The sequence below is a fragment of the Lipomyces chichibuensis genome (assembly GCF_038497645.1).
Source record: "Lipomyces chichibuensis strain CBS 12929 unplaced genomic scaffold V1513scaffold_7, whole genome shotgun sequence".
NCBI lineage: Eukaryota > Fungi > Ascomycota > Lipomycetes > Lipomycetales > Lipomycetaceae > Lipomyces > Lipomyces chichibuensis.
In genome coordinates, this window is record NW_027117459.1 from 82,376 (window position 1) to 99,098 (window position 16,723).

Sequence of the window (16,723 nt, forward strand, 5' to 3'; positions counted from 1 at the left end):
TGTGGATGGAAGATTGTAAATAACACGCGTTCAGGTTTCCGAGGCGCAGCTTGTAACTATTTGCTAGGGCCAATCAGCTGAGGCGGAGACCACGACAGCACAAGTGCGCAGGTAGGGCGACAGATACGTAGCTATTCTTTCCGGGGTGAAATGCGCGAACGGGTACGGCTCCCACCACATAAAAATGTGAGATTCTGTGCGTACCTCGGCCGGCACAAAAGTTTTTAGTCTGTGAGTGTCGACTGACTAGTATCGTGAAGCCATTCCTGCGGGATCTCATCCAAACGCTTTGCTGCCTTCACCACCTTTCCCCCGGTATTTACCACACCACCCCACCCTCCCTACTCAACCACTCGCTCTGTGTATATTCCCGCTCCACTCACACGCCATGCTGCGAGCGTCCATTATTCGCGCCCCTGGATCGGTCATGCCGGCCGTCTATCGGCCCTCCGTTGTCTGTGTCCGTCACAACACCACCGCAGCTGCCGCCGACCTCTCTGACTCTGTCGAGCGCGCCATTGCGACCCCACTCATCGCCGACCTGCCCAAGCGCTGGGAAGCTATCCCTGTCTCGCAGCAGGTTAAGCTTACCACCATGATCTGGGAGCGACAGAAGAAGCCCTGGACTGAGCTGAGCGAGCTCGAGAAGCGTGCCTGTAAGTTTTCAGCAAAATCTTTTTTCATCGGTATATTTCATCAAGAGTTGGTGTCTCGCAAGATGGATATGTTAATGCATTTGAATTTCCACGTTCAATGTGTCGAGAGTTATGCGAACCCTGGGGTATCCTTGGAAACAGGCTTTCTTGGGCGAAAAGCGCCCTTTATCGGAACAATCCATTTGCCAGCGTATTTGCTATTCATGCCTACGAATTGAACAATTGAATAAAGATTTATTTTACGAACTCAAACTAATCGTCTGATATAGCATACTACATTTCTTACGGCCCATGGGGTCCCCGCAAGCCCATGCACGAGGACGGTGACAACTACAAGATCATTGGCTACACCATCCTCGGTGTCGCTGCTGCTGTCGGTCTCTTCAGTGTCGCCAGAGTATTCGGTATGTCACCAACAAATTTTGTTCCGACTTGAAGTTTTCAACACTAACACTGCTCTTTAGGCGGAAACACACCTTTGACTCTGTCCCGAGAATACGAGGAATCTCGCAAGGTTTGGGACAAATATGCTGAGAGTCTGCAGGATCTACCAAGAGAGATAGACGAGAAGTACCATCGCCCACCATTGTCGGAGGTAATCGCCGGAAACAAATAGATAATTTAAACCTCAAGGAGTTTGGATTTTTTTGACGTGTATATGTAAAGAAAATTGTTAAAGCAAGCAAGAACTGGAGGGCATATATTCTCATTATCTCAAAAAGGAATGTTTATATTTCCAAATTAAGCAGATACGAATTCGGAAGGATTCAAGGTATTTGTGCGGGGATTGTTTTGATTTTAATATACAATGCAACAAGGTACTGAATGTCTTCATTGTAACGTCACTCATGAACAATAAACTAATTCGGTTGTTGTCTTCCTTGGCGATTTCATTGCTTCGTGGCGGTTTTGGACTGTATTGTCCGTTGTTATGATGATACCATAGACATAATTTTCTTATGCGATATATTTTCCTTTAATACTCACACAAAGGCGATGACATGCAATTTACTTAAACATAGACGCCAAATATGCACTGCTCGACTTTCAACCTACATCGGCGGAGCTTCTAAGGAACGAAACGCCGTCTCCTTAAACAAATACTTCCCATTCTTCAACGCCTCCTCATATCGCTCATGAACTTTCTCCTGGTACCGCCGTCGGGCCTCCTGCTTCTCCTCTATCTCCTCCTGCGTGTTTGGAAACTCCGACCTCCAAAATCCGACCGGTGACGGGGGCCGCTCCCAAAGCGTTCTATGCCGGGACGCAGTTGCGATCATTTTCCGCACAGCATCGTCGCCACTAGGCGTGCCCTTCTCCGCTCTCGACGGCGTCGCGGGCGAATTGTTGTTCCATTTCGGACCGCTAGGAAGCGGTGTCACAGGCCCGACTAATTTGTAAAATGCATGGCAGTCGCGGCAATCTTTCCCATGGATACAATTACGCTCCCGGCCCCGGACGACGTCGTGGAATGCGTAGTCGAGGTTGTGGTTGTAGTTTGGGTTTATGACGAAATCTTCAAGCGTCCATTCGCGTTCACCAGGACTATACAACTATTAGACATCCTTTACTGAAGGACTAGAACAATGGGGGACAAATGAGACTCACGGCTTCCGCATGGACGAGCTATATCTGTCTCGACCCTTATTCTCACGAGCAACGTCGTCGCTTATGAGAGGTGTTCGCGGTGCGAGCCGTGGCGACAGCGAAGAAGTAGCGGTTGTCTCTGAACTCAGTACTCGCGCACGGGATTTGTGGGCTGTGCATGAACTCTGGTCTGTGATTGACGTACTGGTGCGTTTCCCGGGCGACTCGGAGCGTGGGCGCTTTACGCTCGAATTTGGTAATAGCGTGGGTGTTGATGCCGAAGTTGTGGAAGACGTTGAGAGAGATTTGGCACCTCTAACGCGAGTGACAAGGACATTTGAGTCAAGGGATGGCAGTGATGCTGGTGGTTCGGCTAGCAGATGATTGAGTGTCTGTGATGCGTCCTGTAGAGGGGTTCGTTGTGACGAGTTTGATTGTTGTGACGAGCATAAGTTCTTGCAGGCTTGCCTTTTCTCAGGAGATTGAGCTTCGAGTTCGAGATAGTCGTCGTCCATTGCATCTTCTGTAACTGCGGACAGGTTGCGAGGAATTCTTTCTGGCGCTGGCTGGCTTCGCTCGTTCTCTTTGTCTGCATGCATCGCGGTCGATTCGTCGACAGAGTTCGTCTTCTCAACTTTGACCTTGACTGGGCCGACAGGTTCTGTTGTAGCATGGTTCCATGACTTGGGCCTGCCGTCATTTGGCTCGGACGCTGAACGGACGTGATCTCTCCAAACACTGAACTGCTTCGTTGACCGTGATGCCAGAGGTGTTGTCTCTTGATCATGTGGCTCTTCCTTAATAGCAACCTCGGCCTCCTGGTTCCCGTGACTGTCGACGTCTATATCGTCACCGCAATTTCCGCGCTGACCCTTCAGCAACCGCTTAATCTGCACTTTAAGAGAATTTATCGTCCGCTGCTGATGGCTCTGATACAAATCCCGTCGCTGCAACTCCGCCTTCCACTTCTTTATAACTTCCAAATCACCCTGTCGTTTCGCCTTGGCAGTATTAAACGCATTTGCAGCCTTGATTCTCTCCGTCTCTTTCGCGGCAACCAGTTTCTCGAGGTCCGCGACTTTACAGTGCGCATCGACCATTTGCTGTCGCAGCATTGTCATTTGTGTCTGCATGGCCGCTAATTGTACTCGCAACACATTTTTCTCCGACGTCACGTCGTCGTTATCGTTGTCGTCGTCGTGATGGATACTGGATCGGCTATTGACGACTGCTTTCGCGAGCGCGGACTTACATTGCGCGAGTTCTTGACGAAGCGACGCGATTAATTGCCGATCATGCTCTGCTTCGTCTGAAGCCCGAGGATCAGACAACATTGCTAACGAACTTGATGGAAGTTGAGGCTACAGAGATTAGCACCGTTTGATTGCACTATCGGACCAAAATAGTTAGGAAAAAAAAAAGGGCACGAACCTTCGTCTTCTCCTCGGCTAGTTTACGCCAGTATTGCACTTCATTCTCAAGACCTTGTTTCTGCTGCCTCCATATGTCCTGGACTGCAGAATATAATCAGTTTCACTTTTCGTCCGACTCCATAACTTTCATGCAGACAATGCGTACACTGGTCAAATGTCTTTCGTTCGCGGATAATACTGTCCTGTAGTCTCGCCGCGTAGAAATCCACGTCTGCACGCGCAGTGCCGGGCACAGGAACGACAGAGTCCTGGCTGCTGCCAACGTCGCCGACTGCCAATACATTTTCATTTCGAGACATCGATAATGCAGGTCGCTTTGGCGAGGTCGGCGGCGAGGACACGAGTTCTCGATCCGGCATGGTGACGGAAGTCAGAAAGACTCAAAATCGTGCCGGACAAGGGTGCGCGGTTCCTATTGTTATAATAATACGTTTTTGACTCCCGGGCCGCGTAGATATGGCATTTAATCAACGAAGCTATAATTTGACGCGTTAGTCATAGAATGCTCGCCGTGCCGTTGTCGTGGGCAGGTCGGTGCAAGAACGATGCATATGTTTGTTGATCGCTTCGTTTGTAGACAAGGTCGCGAACCATGCGTTCAGGGGGCAAAAAGTTAGGTTCAGCTTGAGTTTACATGCGCGAACAATATAAGTGCCTCAACACCACTGTAAAATTACACCATATTTTTAATTCAGGAACTTGGCTCGTCGCTTTTGTTTTTCCACGGCCGAACTTGGTTTATGCCGTAGAGCAGCAAGATCAGACCACTGAAATATTGGCCAGACTGCCGGCCACATTGCTCCATCATAAAAAGAAATTAGATGATAGAGTTGACGAAATACTTCAGTTTTCCAGATCCTTATTCCCTTAGTACGCTGGCATTGATGTCCGTTCTCGAACAGAGCTACCTGCGGAAGAAACACGATTAGAATGAAACAGTTTGACAGGCATGATATTTTTTAAACTATACAAATCGGGGCGCACACTTCGAGAAGACACCAATTGAAATATTAGCAGCACACCGAAATGGTATTAAGGAAGTTCTAAAACTTTATTAATCGTTTTGGAAGTGTTTGAATAGATACATTCTCTGATGGGTTGTTTGGAATTTATTACATGAAGTACCAGTGGCAGGGTTGTCACGAAGTATGACGATACTGGTCGCATTGTCCTGTGTAATGTGGACTGATCCCTTAGCTCAATGAAATTCATCTCGCGGAAATCGGCTACTGTATGATCACTTTGTTGCCTCTCAAGTCCATCAAAGGTTGGCTTTTCACTTGATGACGCTTATCGGACTGCTGTCGCACGTCAAGATAGTTATATGTCATAGGTTGGTGTCGTTCCGTTATAACATGACTCAGCAGCTGCTAGCCTGTCACCACTTGGCAATCAATGAATCATCTGGCTGAACTATCGACTCCAGCGCGGTCTGATTATCATAGTAGTCTGTAGAGACAAATAAATACACACATAGTCACATTTAAGGATAAGCCGTAAATGGTATTAACAATGGACTAAAAATACAATTAAACAAATCAACGCCATGTGCCAATTTTGCAACAAATAAACAATCACCATCATCATTAAACAGAGACCACCAGAATAAAATTATAATAATAGATATCCAACCGCCACAAAAAAATAAAAAAAATGTTGTTTCGACAACTGACATAAACCCAAATCCCATGTTAATAACCCGTCCTAGTGACAGCTTCAACGACACCCATTAAAATAAAGTAAAGTCAACGAAACATTCAAACCATGTATATAAATGTTATTAAAAAAGGAACACCTATGCAAACCATTTGCGAGAACCAATATGCTGACCCATATCATTATGTACTCAAAATTCAAACACTCATTAACATCATAACCAAAATAACTCAAACAGCCGTAACCTGAACGAGGAGTCTAGGCCACTAATATAGTCGAGCTACTGTTATTATTCAGATGCAATGAATGCCCATGCAGTAAATGCTTCTCCGTAAGATCGTCCCGGAAGCTAACCTCGGTATGACGATACGCCTCGTTGCTGTTCCGCGCGCTGTGATTCGCGCTCGAGGTCGTGCTGCCGATGTTGGTGTAGGTGATTTCACTGACATCTTGCTTGATATCAATGTTGTGCATCGGTAATATCCGGGACGAGCCCTGCTGCTTATTGAGCATCGCACGCTCTGTCCGTGAGGCATCACCGGCGCGGTCATACATGTACAAACCAACGAATCTGCACACATTAGCATACTTGTTACGCAAACAATAAATTAAACGGATGCATACGTCAAGGCGATTCCCCAGTTTTGCAGACCGGTGAGTTCTTGGCCAAACCAGATGATAGCAACGATAATAACGAATACGCGCTTGAATAAACTCGCGATGGAGTAGGTAACAGGCGAAACGAGTCCCAGAATCTGGAAGGCTAGGAAGTTTTGGCCAAAGTGGACGGTACCATTAAGGAAGAACAAAATCATCAGCGTACGGATCGGCATAGCTTTCTCGATGTCTTCGGCCAGAATCGGTAGCGTGCCAGTCGCGATATACTCTCTCAATAAGCCCGCGCCTTCATAGTAGAACCACAGAGGGGAGGTGAAGATAAAGGCCAATCCGGAGCAGTAACATAAAAGATTGATCTTGTCAAGCTTCTTCTTGGGTTCCATATCCGAAGTAGGAGAATTAGTGAGAAGCTTCTTCGAAAACATGTTTTGAGAAACAAAAATGACGGCGGCAAACAGCGCACTGAGAACTCCAAGAAGATGGCCGCGGAACTCGAAGGAGCAGGCGAGCATGACACCGAGTGTGAGAGGGACGAGGGAGATGTAGGTGTAGATGGAGTAGTGCACGCCGAACAGGAATCGGTACGCGATGACGGTGAAGAGAGGAGATAGACCCTTGATTGTGTGAACAACTGTGACAGGGATCCTGCTAGTGGCAATATGGGAGAAAATATGGCCTGAGAGCTGAAAGACGGCCATAGGAGCGACGGTCAGGACGATTTGCTTCGTTGGGCGAGTGATGCCGGCGTGGGCTTGAGGAACAAGCCGATCGAGGCCGGGGAATTTACTCCGGGTCAAGGAGGAGATGGTCACTGCCCAGAAGACGACGAAAGCGAACTGTAGCACGGTGAGAGTGACGGGATAGGGAAACGCGTTGAGAATGGACTTTGTGAGCGTGTTCGAGACTGCAGACGACCAGTACCAGCAAAGGGAAAGGACGATAAGCTTGACTGATATCGGTGGAGCCAGCTGGTGGAAGCCATTGGCCGTGGACTCGACGAAAGATGCTCGACGCGAGGTCATATTCGTTTGGTGGATTTAGTATAAGGTAGCAGCTTAAGGACGTGATATGGATAGATGGGACGAACAAGGAGCACGACCAGAAGACGAAGTTTCAAATAAACGATAGACAAGAGCGCGAAAAGGAAAACAAACGAACGTGGTTGCACTCAAGATCGAAGAAGAAAAAAATTCGTCGGATGGCTAGTGATGTGAGGTAGGTAAAGAGAAGAAAGATAGATGGAAAGGTAAGCGAGTAGGTTGGCAGAAGAGAATGGGCGAGGGACGCAGCCATGCGCATTATTGTAAGCAAGAAGCAGCAGCAAGCAGCAGGGCCGCAGCAGGGCCGCAACGTGTCGTACAAAAGACGGGATGCAAAAGGAATTTTTGGGCTGCCGTGCCCAGCCACATAGGCTCAGCCACCCATATCTATGCCTCGAAATCCGCTCTCGTTGCCCAATTCAGCACCGAGCGGCTCGTCAAACGCCACACAACACGCCAATCCGTTGGTTAGTTGTTTTTAGATAGGCCCATAGCACCGCCACCCATTGCCCTAACCCATTGGTTATCTGTCGAACCAGTTCATTGTTCTGGAATGTCGAGCGAAACGTGTCGCTCGACACATTAGGCAGGGTAACATTGACCACGCCGCTACTTACTTGGCCATGTCCGACGCGTGTCGACTTCGAACAGTAGTTCGCAGATCGCCTCGGGGTGTACGCTATTTTTAGTGTGCGGCTGGACATAACTTCTTCCTGGTTCAGGTTTAGGTTCTGTTCGATTTCATGGGGCATGTGAAGGAGGCTTGTAAGAACTATTTTGGTACGTCATCTGTTCGACTTGATGCTGTCTTCACCGAACACGCATCATGATTCTTCGCTGCCTTATGGCACACTGTTATTATTAAGTTGCGAGCAGGATAAATTGAATTGATGAACAATACAAACAACAGTAGTATTAATCTGCAATGTAGAGAACGGACTGTTTATGTGTCCAGAGCCCATGCAATAAATAGTAAACCCCATGGAGAGATACGTCTCCCCTCCTCCTCCCCTGCATGGGATTCCTGCGAAATCACGTCTCGATAGCATCTGCGGGGTAGTCGATGAGATCACGCGTAAATTAGCCTGCTCGAAAATTGTTTGCGTTCATCTTAAGCTACGCGCTCCGCCTCGATTCCCCTCATTCCTTTTAACCCCCTGTGGCCCTGACTGGAGACTCGTTAGTTCCCCCTAGGGACCCCAACCGCTCTACCCGTACCAACGAAGCCAGAATTTAGCAGCCTGAAGCCGCGTTCAAAATTAAGACATTGTTTTGGGTATGATAACTGCGTCCTCACGTAACTTCATGTACCGAAACAGACAATGGCCCGGAATGTAAATTGTCATTCTTCAAACTCGAAATTTGTTCTTATTAACCGACCCCCTGACTTGTGTATAATTGCGCCACATTGCCCACATGGAAGCCGAAAATCATTCTAAATAAATATACCTTAACAACGCTCGGTGGAAATTCTTTTGTATGTGGCCGTGCCAGATCTGTTTTTTTGCAGTGACGCGTCGCGTTAAACTTTTCCATGAGCACTTCGGGGCAACGCCATCACTGAACCTAACGCGTCTCCCTCACGTGCCGAAGGAAACAAAACAATCGCCACAACTTCTAGTACCAAAATCGCTGCCAGACAATACAATGGCAGAATCAGCAAGTCCACATGGGCTCGGACCGAAGGATTTCCTGAGGCACGCGTACGCGAAATATAAACAAGATGAATACTCCAATGCCGCAATTCTGTACACTAAGGTCTGTTACGTCCGAGACCAGGGGTAGCCCAGTCTAGTGTTGTTTACTGAAATTATTACCAGGCCTTCCAATTACTTGAGAAGCAAGGAGCCAGTATCGACATCGCGTATTTGGACCAACGAGCAACATGCTATGAAAAGCAGAAGGCTTATAAGGAGGCGCTTCGAGATTCGGTTGACATGGTGAAGAAGGACAGGAAGAATGCGAAAGGATATCTACGCGCCGGGAAAGTCCACCAGTTAATGGGTAACGACTTGAAGGCGCGACAATTCTATGAAATTGGCCTGAAAAACGTTGATAAGAATGATAAGCTCCAAAGTGTATGTATGTGTATGTGTAAATATTGGCTTCGACAGGTTAATGTACTAACAGCCTTCACAGGTCATGAAACAAATGCACGAGACCGTATCGCGGCGACTATCCAGACGTGAAAAGCCAAGATCTGGAGAGACTTTATTGGACCCAAACGATTCTGAGCCACGAAACCGGCAATCATTCGACCTCATGCAACTGCCAGTCGAAATTATTGAGATAATTTTCCGATACATACCATTCAATGAACTTGTCCGCCTTCAGAACGTATCTAAATCCTGGAGAATGTTTATGCTAAATAACCCTATTGTGTGGAGCGTTCTTGATTTCCGACAGTGCAACAAGAAGTCCATTAGGTGCTCGACTTTACGAAAATGTTTACACAGGGCGCAAGGCTCAGTCAGAGAGCTCTACCTTTACAACATTTGGCCGCGCGATGCAAGTACAATCGGCAACGAAATCATGCCGTATTTATTGACTGCACGACTCCAGGTCTTACACGTCGATTTCAATATTAACATTTTCTCATCGTCCAACCGCGGGAACGCAATGTCTGACACGCAATTTTCTGCTTTCCGCAACCTCACTGTCCTGAAGTTAGGTGGCTGCGAAGCACTTGAATCTAAAGAGCTGGTTGAACTCTTGTGTCAATCGACGTTCCCCTCACTCCGCGTTCTCCATTTTTACGGCTCTGCGCTCACCAGACCAAAAAGCTTCCCCACTTTGAGTAAATGGGATAATAACTTTAAGCCATCAAATTTACGATCACTAATCATTGAGAACTCAGGAGCAGGCATGATAACTGACACAGAAGACCTTGTGGCATTTCTTACATTGCATCCTCATTTAGTCAGTCTATCGCTCTCGCACTTTGTCGTATCGAACTCGGCGGCAACCAATAGATTCATTGATCTGGCCAGCATGGCACCACATTTAATTGAGCTTTCATTGATACATAGTCTTTTTGCTTCAGCACCGACAGTTCCGTCTACGTGTCAGAAATTTGCGATTCCGGATTCGTGTCTAAAGCCTCGGACAACGACACGCCAAAATAATGGTGTGGAGGTATATAGTGACGACTCCTCTTGCGTCGCAAACCCCGATGAATATAGGAACCTTCGTCATCTGGATATTTCCTCGAATACGATACTCTCGGACCAAGACCTTTCCGGTGTCCTATCCCGTTGCGATGGCAGTCTACTACAGCGTCTAGACATGAACGCCTGTCCGAAAATCACCGCCGGTAGTGTGTCACAGATCGCCAAAATGTGCCCAGCACTTCGAGTTTTACTCATTGGTCAAAATTCCTGGCTTAATGATACCGCTCTGGCTGCATTGAACGGTCTTCGCGAATTAGAGTACCTCGACATCTCGTCCACGGACGTCACATTTACAGGTGTCCTTCTCTATTTCGCTGGATCGGATATCGATGCCAACGGCAAACGCATCCCACTTACTACCCTTGCCGCCAAAATTCAGGAACGTGTTAATAGATATCGAGCATCCGGTGATATCGGTCTCCGCTTGTCATTAAAGACGTTGGTTATGAATTCTTGCACGGGTGTCAGTTTGCAGTCATCGAATTGGATTCGAAGTTTAGGTGTGCATGTCGAACATGATTTATCTTCTATGTACGATTATACGAATAAGAACAAGAAGAAACGAAAATTGTAATTAAAATGTATTATAGAAGTAAATGTCAGAGATCTGAGTCGCAGCGAGTGGAATCAATAATCCGCGGCCGATACGGTCGGATTGTTAAAACTGCGTCCGCCAGGACTTTGTGTCTTGCGCAATAAAAGCACTGTGGTGGAATTCACAGTTTGCATTTGTCAAGCACGGGATCCTATCGGGTCCGGTCTTATTCACCGCTTCGTTCTTTATTAGCGTGAACCAACAGCATGTTCGATATGCTGTAAGAGAAAGACCGTCGCACCAGACTCAGATTTCATAACCTCCAAACTACTAATCTGCAAGCAGCGAAGTGAACTGACAGCTGTCGGGTATTTTCTAAGCGGCGTTGTCGACAAAACTATCTCTAGCCAAATCATCTCGGCTGTGCTATGACTGATATCTTCCCGGAATCAAGAAAACTGGCAGCCCAATCTCGGTACATCGTCGTGAAGGACGACTCAGTGACCATCCAGTAGTAGCGATTTGATGGACTAAAGCGCCACAGACGACACAAAAATCCCAGGCTCAATCTCACCACGACCATGAAGCAACAAGCAAATGAGATATGCGAAAACAAAAATTACGAAATTGAAATTGTACTGGACCTGGACTGCGACGATCCGCTTAGTTTTATACCGTACGCGTCCATGAAGCTAACAAACGAAAACACAGTCAGCGGGCTGAATGAGGTAACGACTCCAGTTTGCACCCTTCGCTTCGTATTTCCTCTCTCGTGGTCACTTCCTTATTAAGGTTCGTGCATGTTAGCGGTGTAAGACTATCTTCAGCTGCTATTGTCTGCCATGTATTAAGGATCTTCACGCAGCAATGGCGGCCATACAACTCTGTCTCTGCAATTCTATCGTAGATTTCAAACAAGATGTCGAACACGGTTACTTTTGTACCGGGTTCCTATAAACCAGCACACCAGATTTGTGCATTTAGGAGTGACTGGCGTGACAAAAATAATCTGAGCTGCGTGATTATGCTCATTTAGGCAATTCATCCCAAGGACTTGGCTACACCGCAGTCAGATGCCACTCAACTCGGACATGCGGCCGCACGATTCGTCATTGCTGTATCATCAATTACACTCAGACCCCTCACCCCGCAAGAATATCTTCCCCTCCCCCCACCACGACAAACCAAAAATACTACCTCGTTTGATCCCGACATCCAAAGTCTAGAAGAGACAGCGATATGGATACGGCTTACGATGCTATTCAACAGGAAGCACTTCCTGACAAGGATTTTGTCGAGCGACAACCGGAAGGAAGCGGCTCCGAGCCTGAGGCCCCTTCGTTATCTGAGGAGTTCAATGAGGCAGTCCAGACATTTCACGATTCGGCTTGGGGAACGAAGATCGGAGGCCTATGGCAGACTGTGAAGAAGCAGGTATGATATTTATTTCCAGGAAGTGGAATGAGCTGTGTCAGTTGGACAAGAATTTAGGTGGCGCAAAGACGACCGAAGTTGGAGTGATCTAACTGATTTACAGGGCGAGGTGGCATTTGATATTACGAAGAAGGATATATCGGTAGCGTCGGAGATGGCGACGAAGGAACTTGCGACTCTGAGCGAACAACTGCGAACATCGACCATCGCGAACCAGGTGGCTACGCAAGCCTCCGCTCTTGTGACATCTGCGTCGGAGAGACTTAGTTTCGATGGCGGTGAAGGATCAAGATCTCGATCTGCACAGATCGCGAATAGTGTCAAGATCGCACCGAAGAGCACCAGCAAGATGTTTTCCGTGTTGAGGCAGAAAGCACAGGCACGCATTGAGGAGCTTGATACGGCAGAGATCAGTAAATACCTCAACCAGGTCGGCAAAGATGTCAGCGACTTTTTGAAGGACGCAGTCACCATTGACCCTGGCGAAGACGAGTATACCGAAGGCACGAAGACACCTATTAGTAAGGACGTTTTGTTCGATGTTCCAGAAGATATTAAGCGACAGATTTACACCACACGACTTGATGCACAACTACATGCTTTGCACACTTCGGTTGAGCCATTTTTGGCCGATTCCGACGATGTTGCGTACGAGGAATTTGCCAAGGGATTTTCTGTCGACAGTCAAACCGCCACTATCGCTGGAGACTTGGAACACTATCCCGAGTTACGAAAATTGATGGAGAAAGTCGTCCCGGAGAAGATCACATACGAAGAATTCTGGAAGAGATACTACTTCCTGCGCGAACAGATCAACCAGGAAGAACTTCGACGCAAGCAACTATTGAATGAGGCTGGCCAGGCAGACGACAACTTCGACTGGGATGAGGAAGATGAGGACGAGGAGGAGCCTGCGCGAGAGCACAAGAGCGAAAATCCATTAATTTCCACGAAGACCTCCAACTCCACGGAAACATTGAAGCCAGATGAGGCGGCGGAAGGAGCTACAAGCGAGGCTGGTTCAAAGGCTGCCAGTTCGCGACCATCGAGTGAGAGCAGCTACGACGTCATATCTGCTGCTGGTTCACAGGCAGACATTACAGTTGCTGCCTCAAAGGCTGCTGCCAAGGCTGCTGTCCGTGGCAACGAGAGTGACGACGAGGATTGGGAGTAGCCTTGGCCAATTGAGTCGTGGCCATTTCATTTGAGGTATGGATACTTGTAATCAGGTGACTTGTCATCCTTTGTATCTCTGTATTTCTTCCCTGCTCCACTTTTTTTTGTCTTTCTTGTTCAAGGATATAGACACATCGCTCTTTCGATCGGGATTTATGTGCAGAACTTGACGTTTTAAGTTTGCAACCGCGATATATTAACATTGATTTATGCGTAGTGGATGGTTGAATCTATAGGTGAACTGCTGAGTGGCGTTATAATGGAAGCAATTGGATTAATGAAATGCAATGCTGTGTTAATTATTTATTTTGTATACATTTGCCAGCGGTCCGTGAATTAAGGCACCTAGGAATTGCGAGTATTAGTAAATATGGTTCAGTAGTTGACTGGCGGCCAGGCGATACTTGTCGCTTCACTCTTTCTTTTACTATAATATTGAGTGAATGCGCCGTTGCTACTGTATTTCAGCCAAAACAGGAGCAAATGAACAATTGTCTTGATCTCGAACATTGATCTGGACACAGATGCTAATGTAGGGCAAAGCCAGCATGCGGCGTTAGTATGAGTGGCCCGCTATGGATTCGGCGGTTACAACGGAAAGAATTAAATTACGTACCAGAGAAAAAAGTATGGGGAGGCATTCGGTAAACCGTCGGATTATTCGGTTAAACTTTGCTGCCGTTCATAAAAGAGATGATGTTACGAGTGTAGGCTGAATGATATTAAGTACTGCGTAGCTTTTGACGAGCGCGAACAATACATATTTGAGATGTGATGATATAAGAGGTTGTCATACATTCACACGAGATTTAGCGGACCCTCGCGGTGTGACGTCGTCGGCGCTACGACACTATTTTGTGATAACTGACAAGTCAGCAATATATAATCGGTAGTAGAAAATTGATAGTATTATTATCTAACAGTCTTGTTCCACGTCGACATGCTACAGGGCTGAGTTGACATCGTTCTAGAAGCTTTGCGGCGGTCATTTCCGTGCATTGTCGCAACTCAATACCTGGCCACTTACAACCGCAAATGTCTACTACTGAAGACACCAATATAGAATGTGGCTTACATTGTAGATAAACAGACTTCAGCGTAGCCGTGATAAGCTGGTTTCGCTTTCGACTCTCAACACCCAAGATTCGTTAGTTCTGTAGTGATTTGGATTAGTGATCTCGTTTGCCATCATGGGGGTGTAATTCAAGAAGAGAAGCACCATGTTAACAACAACAAGTTGCACTTTGCAAGGCCTGGAGTAGCAAGGGCAGGTGATTACGGTCAAGAGGCAGCGGAAAGTGATAGTGGACATCAGGCAGTGTGGAACCTGCGCCATGCAGTTGGACTAAACGAGTTTTAATTGCCCATCAACAATCCGCTACCAAAATGGGTATTAACCCCGCAGCAAGACCACTTTCTACTGAATCATACTCACAGCCAAGGCGAAGCGGAACATGTGTAGACTTTAACAATAATAATGCCACTGACGTTTCTTTTAGCCGGCCTTGTAGATCATGGATCTTAATCACCGGCGTCACTCGCTTGCAAGCCGAGAACTGCTGCTTTAGATCGTGAATTACAGCTTTTTAACATATCCAAAACAGCACACATACGGGATGATCATTAATCATAACTCTTACAGTCGGCTGAATTTGTTTACTGCTTTCCAGATCCGTTGCACAAGGCTCGGCGAACGATTCAAAATATATAAACTTCAATAAGCCAAGCCATTCGAATACTGTGAGTATCAACAAACTCAAACCACGTGACGGCAAAACTATCTAATTGTCCATTGTCCAAGGCTGGATAGAGTTTAAAAATGTGGCTCAAAATTCAGTATTGTTGACTGGCCAATCAAAATCACCGGATAATGAAGGAATAGAATTTAGTGAGTAATAGTAACCAATAACTGGGTAGAAGATGTCTAGTAATGTTATGATCGATATCATACTTTTGAGAAATCCTGGGTCGTCGATGCTGCACTAGCATAACTCGTCAGACCTCCTGGCTCCTGAAAGCAAATTTTGCCATCCAATGCGCTATGTAAAAAAATTGTCGTTGGTCGGCCCGTTCGCCGCAATTACGGGTAGAGTCGAAAACTCAGAGAGTTTGTGTGCCACTGAGCGGTGCAGTGAGCGATTTAATTTGTCTGTGACCCAATTTACTTAATTCTGCTTCCAACAAGCGTATTGACAAAAAGAACGACAGTTGGATCGCTGCAGCTACTTCGGAGGTGGTGGGGAAATCTTGAAACAGTGACCGCAATCGGGTTACCCCGAGCGGGAAAATCGCTTACCCTGTGTAGTAATTTTAACGTTTCCTCACGACTGGACGCATTTGGGAATTCTACCGTAGCTGTACCTGCACCCCCACTCTAAATTTTTTGCTATGATAGATTCGATTATGGAGGACTCCACTTGCTCTTTCCGGAAGTTGCTGATGGGATGGAGACTGAATTGACATGGTTGTGGGATAGAAAAGATTCACTTGTTCTTGACTAGTGTCCGCTATAGCCGGAACAAATTCTCTTGTCCGTCTCAATTCGAAGAATAATATTCTTCGGTGAGCGGGGGAAGTGTGAAAATAGTTCATTCGGGGCCAGCCCGGGTCAGCCTTTCAGCTCAAGGGTTGGTAGTGTAGGTGAATATTAGGGACTCAATTGCTACTGCGTCTAGACCTTTAGAACGGTGCGGCGACATATGTGGGGGTCACATTTTTCCGTCATAAAGCCGACCTGTGTCAGAGTCTACCGAGGTTAACCAGAAGATGTCATTTGTCAATGAGGATTGAAGTATTCTCATGGTAGCACTGAGGAGCATCGCAATGACATACCAATGACTTAATACTCATCCGTAATGTTGATGCTAATGATTTCAAAGACGAGGTGGGCGGGGAATGAACCAAGCATTGAACGACCGGTTATTTCCCAGGACCAACCTCCCTCATAGCTGGCAACGTTACCGCAGCAACAGCGTGGCATCATCAACAAATAAATCTGTCGACTCACGATCTTCCCCAAGACAAGCCTAATCACGAGTAAGCAGCAGCGAGATCTATATCTGCTGTGAAAACTTGTATATTTTATCAGCTCCTGGACGGAGACGAGTGTGTCTTCCGTACTGGTGGGCCATGTCACTAAACGGCCATCCGTAGTACCCGGTGATTATCTAACTTGCAGAGAGGGCTGTTGCCACAAGGCAAATATGGCGCTCATAAATTTTGGTTAAGCCTGCGGGCTCGGTCTCGCGAATCGGAGCCGTGTTGAGCTTGAGATCAAGTTGTTTACATGATTCCCGGACCAGAAAGCTAAGGCGAAAGCGGTTAGCGGAGAAAAATCTTAATCAGTTATCTGCAACAGATTCATTGGAACTGGAAAAAAAGCGCGCACGCGACAGCCTTCCCGCACTTGCCACTTGCC

At 46.9% G+C, this 16,723-nt stretch overlaps 5 protein-coding genes across 5 annotated transcripts; 3 read left to right on the top strand and 2 right to left on the bottom strand.

Annotated features, from left to right (window-relative positions):
• Window positions 1-290: 290 nt before the first annotated feature.
• Window positions 291-1,625, top strand: V1513DRAFT_440421 (cytochrome c oxidase subunit IV-domain-containing protein). Its single transcript, XM_066897366.1, has 3 exons — window positions 291-656; window positions 926-1,060; window positions 1,121-1,625. Exons 1-3 carry the CDS (start codon window positions 389-391, stop codon window positions 1,270-1,272), a joined length of 555 nt encoding a protein of 184 aa, XP_066754796.1. The 5' UTR covers window positions 291-388; the 3' UTR covers window positions 1,273-1,625.
• Window positions 1,502-4,241, bottom strand: V1513DRAFT_440422 (uncharacterized protein). The gene is made up of 4 exons (XM_066897367.1): window positions 3,822-4,241; window positions 3,675-3,757; window positions 2,265-3,604; window positions 1,502-2,201 (listed from the first exon to the last, which is right to left on the bottom strand). Exons 1-4 carry the CDS (start codon window positions 4,033-4,035, stop codon window positions 1,709-1,711), a joined length of 2,130 nt encoding a protein of 709 aa, XP_066754797.1. The 5' UTR covers window positions 4,036-4,241; the 3' UTR covers window positions 1,502-1,708.
• Window positions 4,242-5,906: 1,665 nt separating this feature from the next.
• On the bottom strand, window positions 5,907-7,097 carry V1513DRAFT_291269 (triose-phosphate transporter family-domain-containing protein). Its single transcript, XM_066894611.1, has one exon. The coding sequence runs from the start codon at window positions 6,970-6,972 to the stop codon at window positions 5,941-5,943; it is 1,032 nt and encodes a 343-aa protein (XP_066754798.1). The 5' UTR covers window positions 6,973-7,097; the 3' UTR covers window positions 5,907-5,940.
• A 1,830-nt stretch (window positions 7,098-8,927) lies between these two features.
• Window positions 8,928-10,734, top strand: V1513DRAFT_457397 (uncharacterized protein; the record flags this gene model as incomplete). Its single annotated transcript, XM_066899620.1, has 2 exons — window positions 8,928-9,068; window positions 9,130-10,734. 2 exons carry the CDS (start codon window positions 8,928-8,930, stop codon window positions 10,732-10,734), a joined length of 1,746 nt encoding a protein of 581 aa, XP_066754799.1.
• Window positions 10,735-11,617: 883 nt separating this feature from the next.
• On the top strand, window positions 11,618-13,680 carry V1513DRAFT_440437 (uncharacterized protein). The gene is made up of 2 exons (XM_066897368.1): window positions 11,618-12,129; window positions 12,233-13,680. Exons 1-2 carry the CDS (start codon window positions 11,935-11,937, stop codon window positions 13,301-13,303), a joined length of 1,266 nt encoding a protein of 421 aa, XP_066754800.1. The 5' UTR covers window positions 11,618-11,934; the 3' UTR covers window positions 13,304-13,680.
• Window positions 13,681-16,723: the final 3,043 nt, after the last annotated feature.

Coding starts and splice junctions, on each gene's coding strand:
- V1513DRAFT_291269 (XM_066894611.1), bottom strand. CDS start 6,972: ATGACCTCGCGTCGAGCATCTTTCGTCGAGTCCACGGCCAATGGCTTC.
- V1513DRAFT_440421 (XM_066897366.1), top strand. CDS start 389: ATGCTGCGAGCGTCCATTATTCGCGCCCCTGGATCGGTCATGCCGGCC. Junction 657..925: donor CGAGCTCGAGAAGCGTGCCT/GTAAGTTTTCAG, acceptor CGTCTGATATAG/CATACTACATTTCTTACGGC. Junction 1,061..1,120: donor CAGTGTCGCCAGAGTATTCG/GTATGTCACCAA, acceptor ACTGCTCTTTAG/GCGGAAACACACCTTTGACT.
- V1513DRAFT_440422 (XM_066897367.1), bottom strand. CDS start 4,035: ATGCCGGATCGAGAACTCGTGTCCTCGCCGCCGACCTCGCCAAAGCGA. Junction 3,605..3,674: donor TAGCCGAGGAGAAGACGAAG/GTTCGTGCCCTT, acceptor TAATCTCTGTAG/CCTCAACTTCCATCAAGTTC. Junction 2,202..2,264: donor AGCTCGTCCATGCGGAAGCC/GTGAGTCTCATT, acceptor ATAGTTGTATAG/TCCTGGTGAACGCGAATGGA.
- V1513DRAFT_440437 (XM_066897368.1), top strand. CDS start 11,935: ATGGATACGGCTTACGATGCTATTCAACAGGAAGCACTTCCTGACAAG. Junction 12,130..12,232: donor GGCAGACTGTGAAGAAGCAG/GTATGATATTTA, acceptor ACTGATTTACAG/GGCGAGGTGGCATTTGATAT.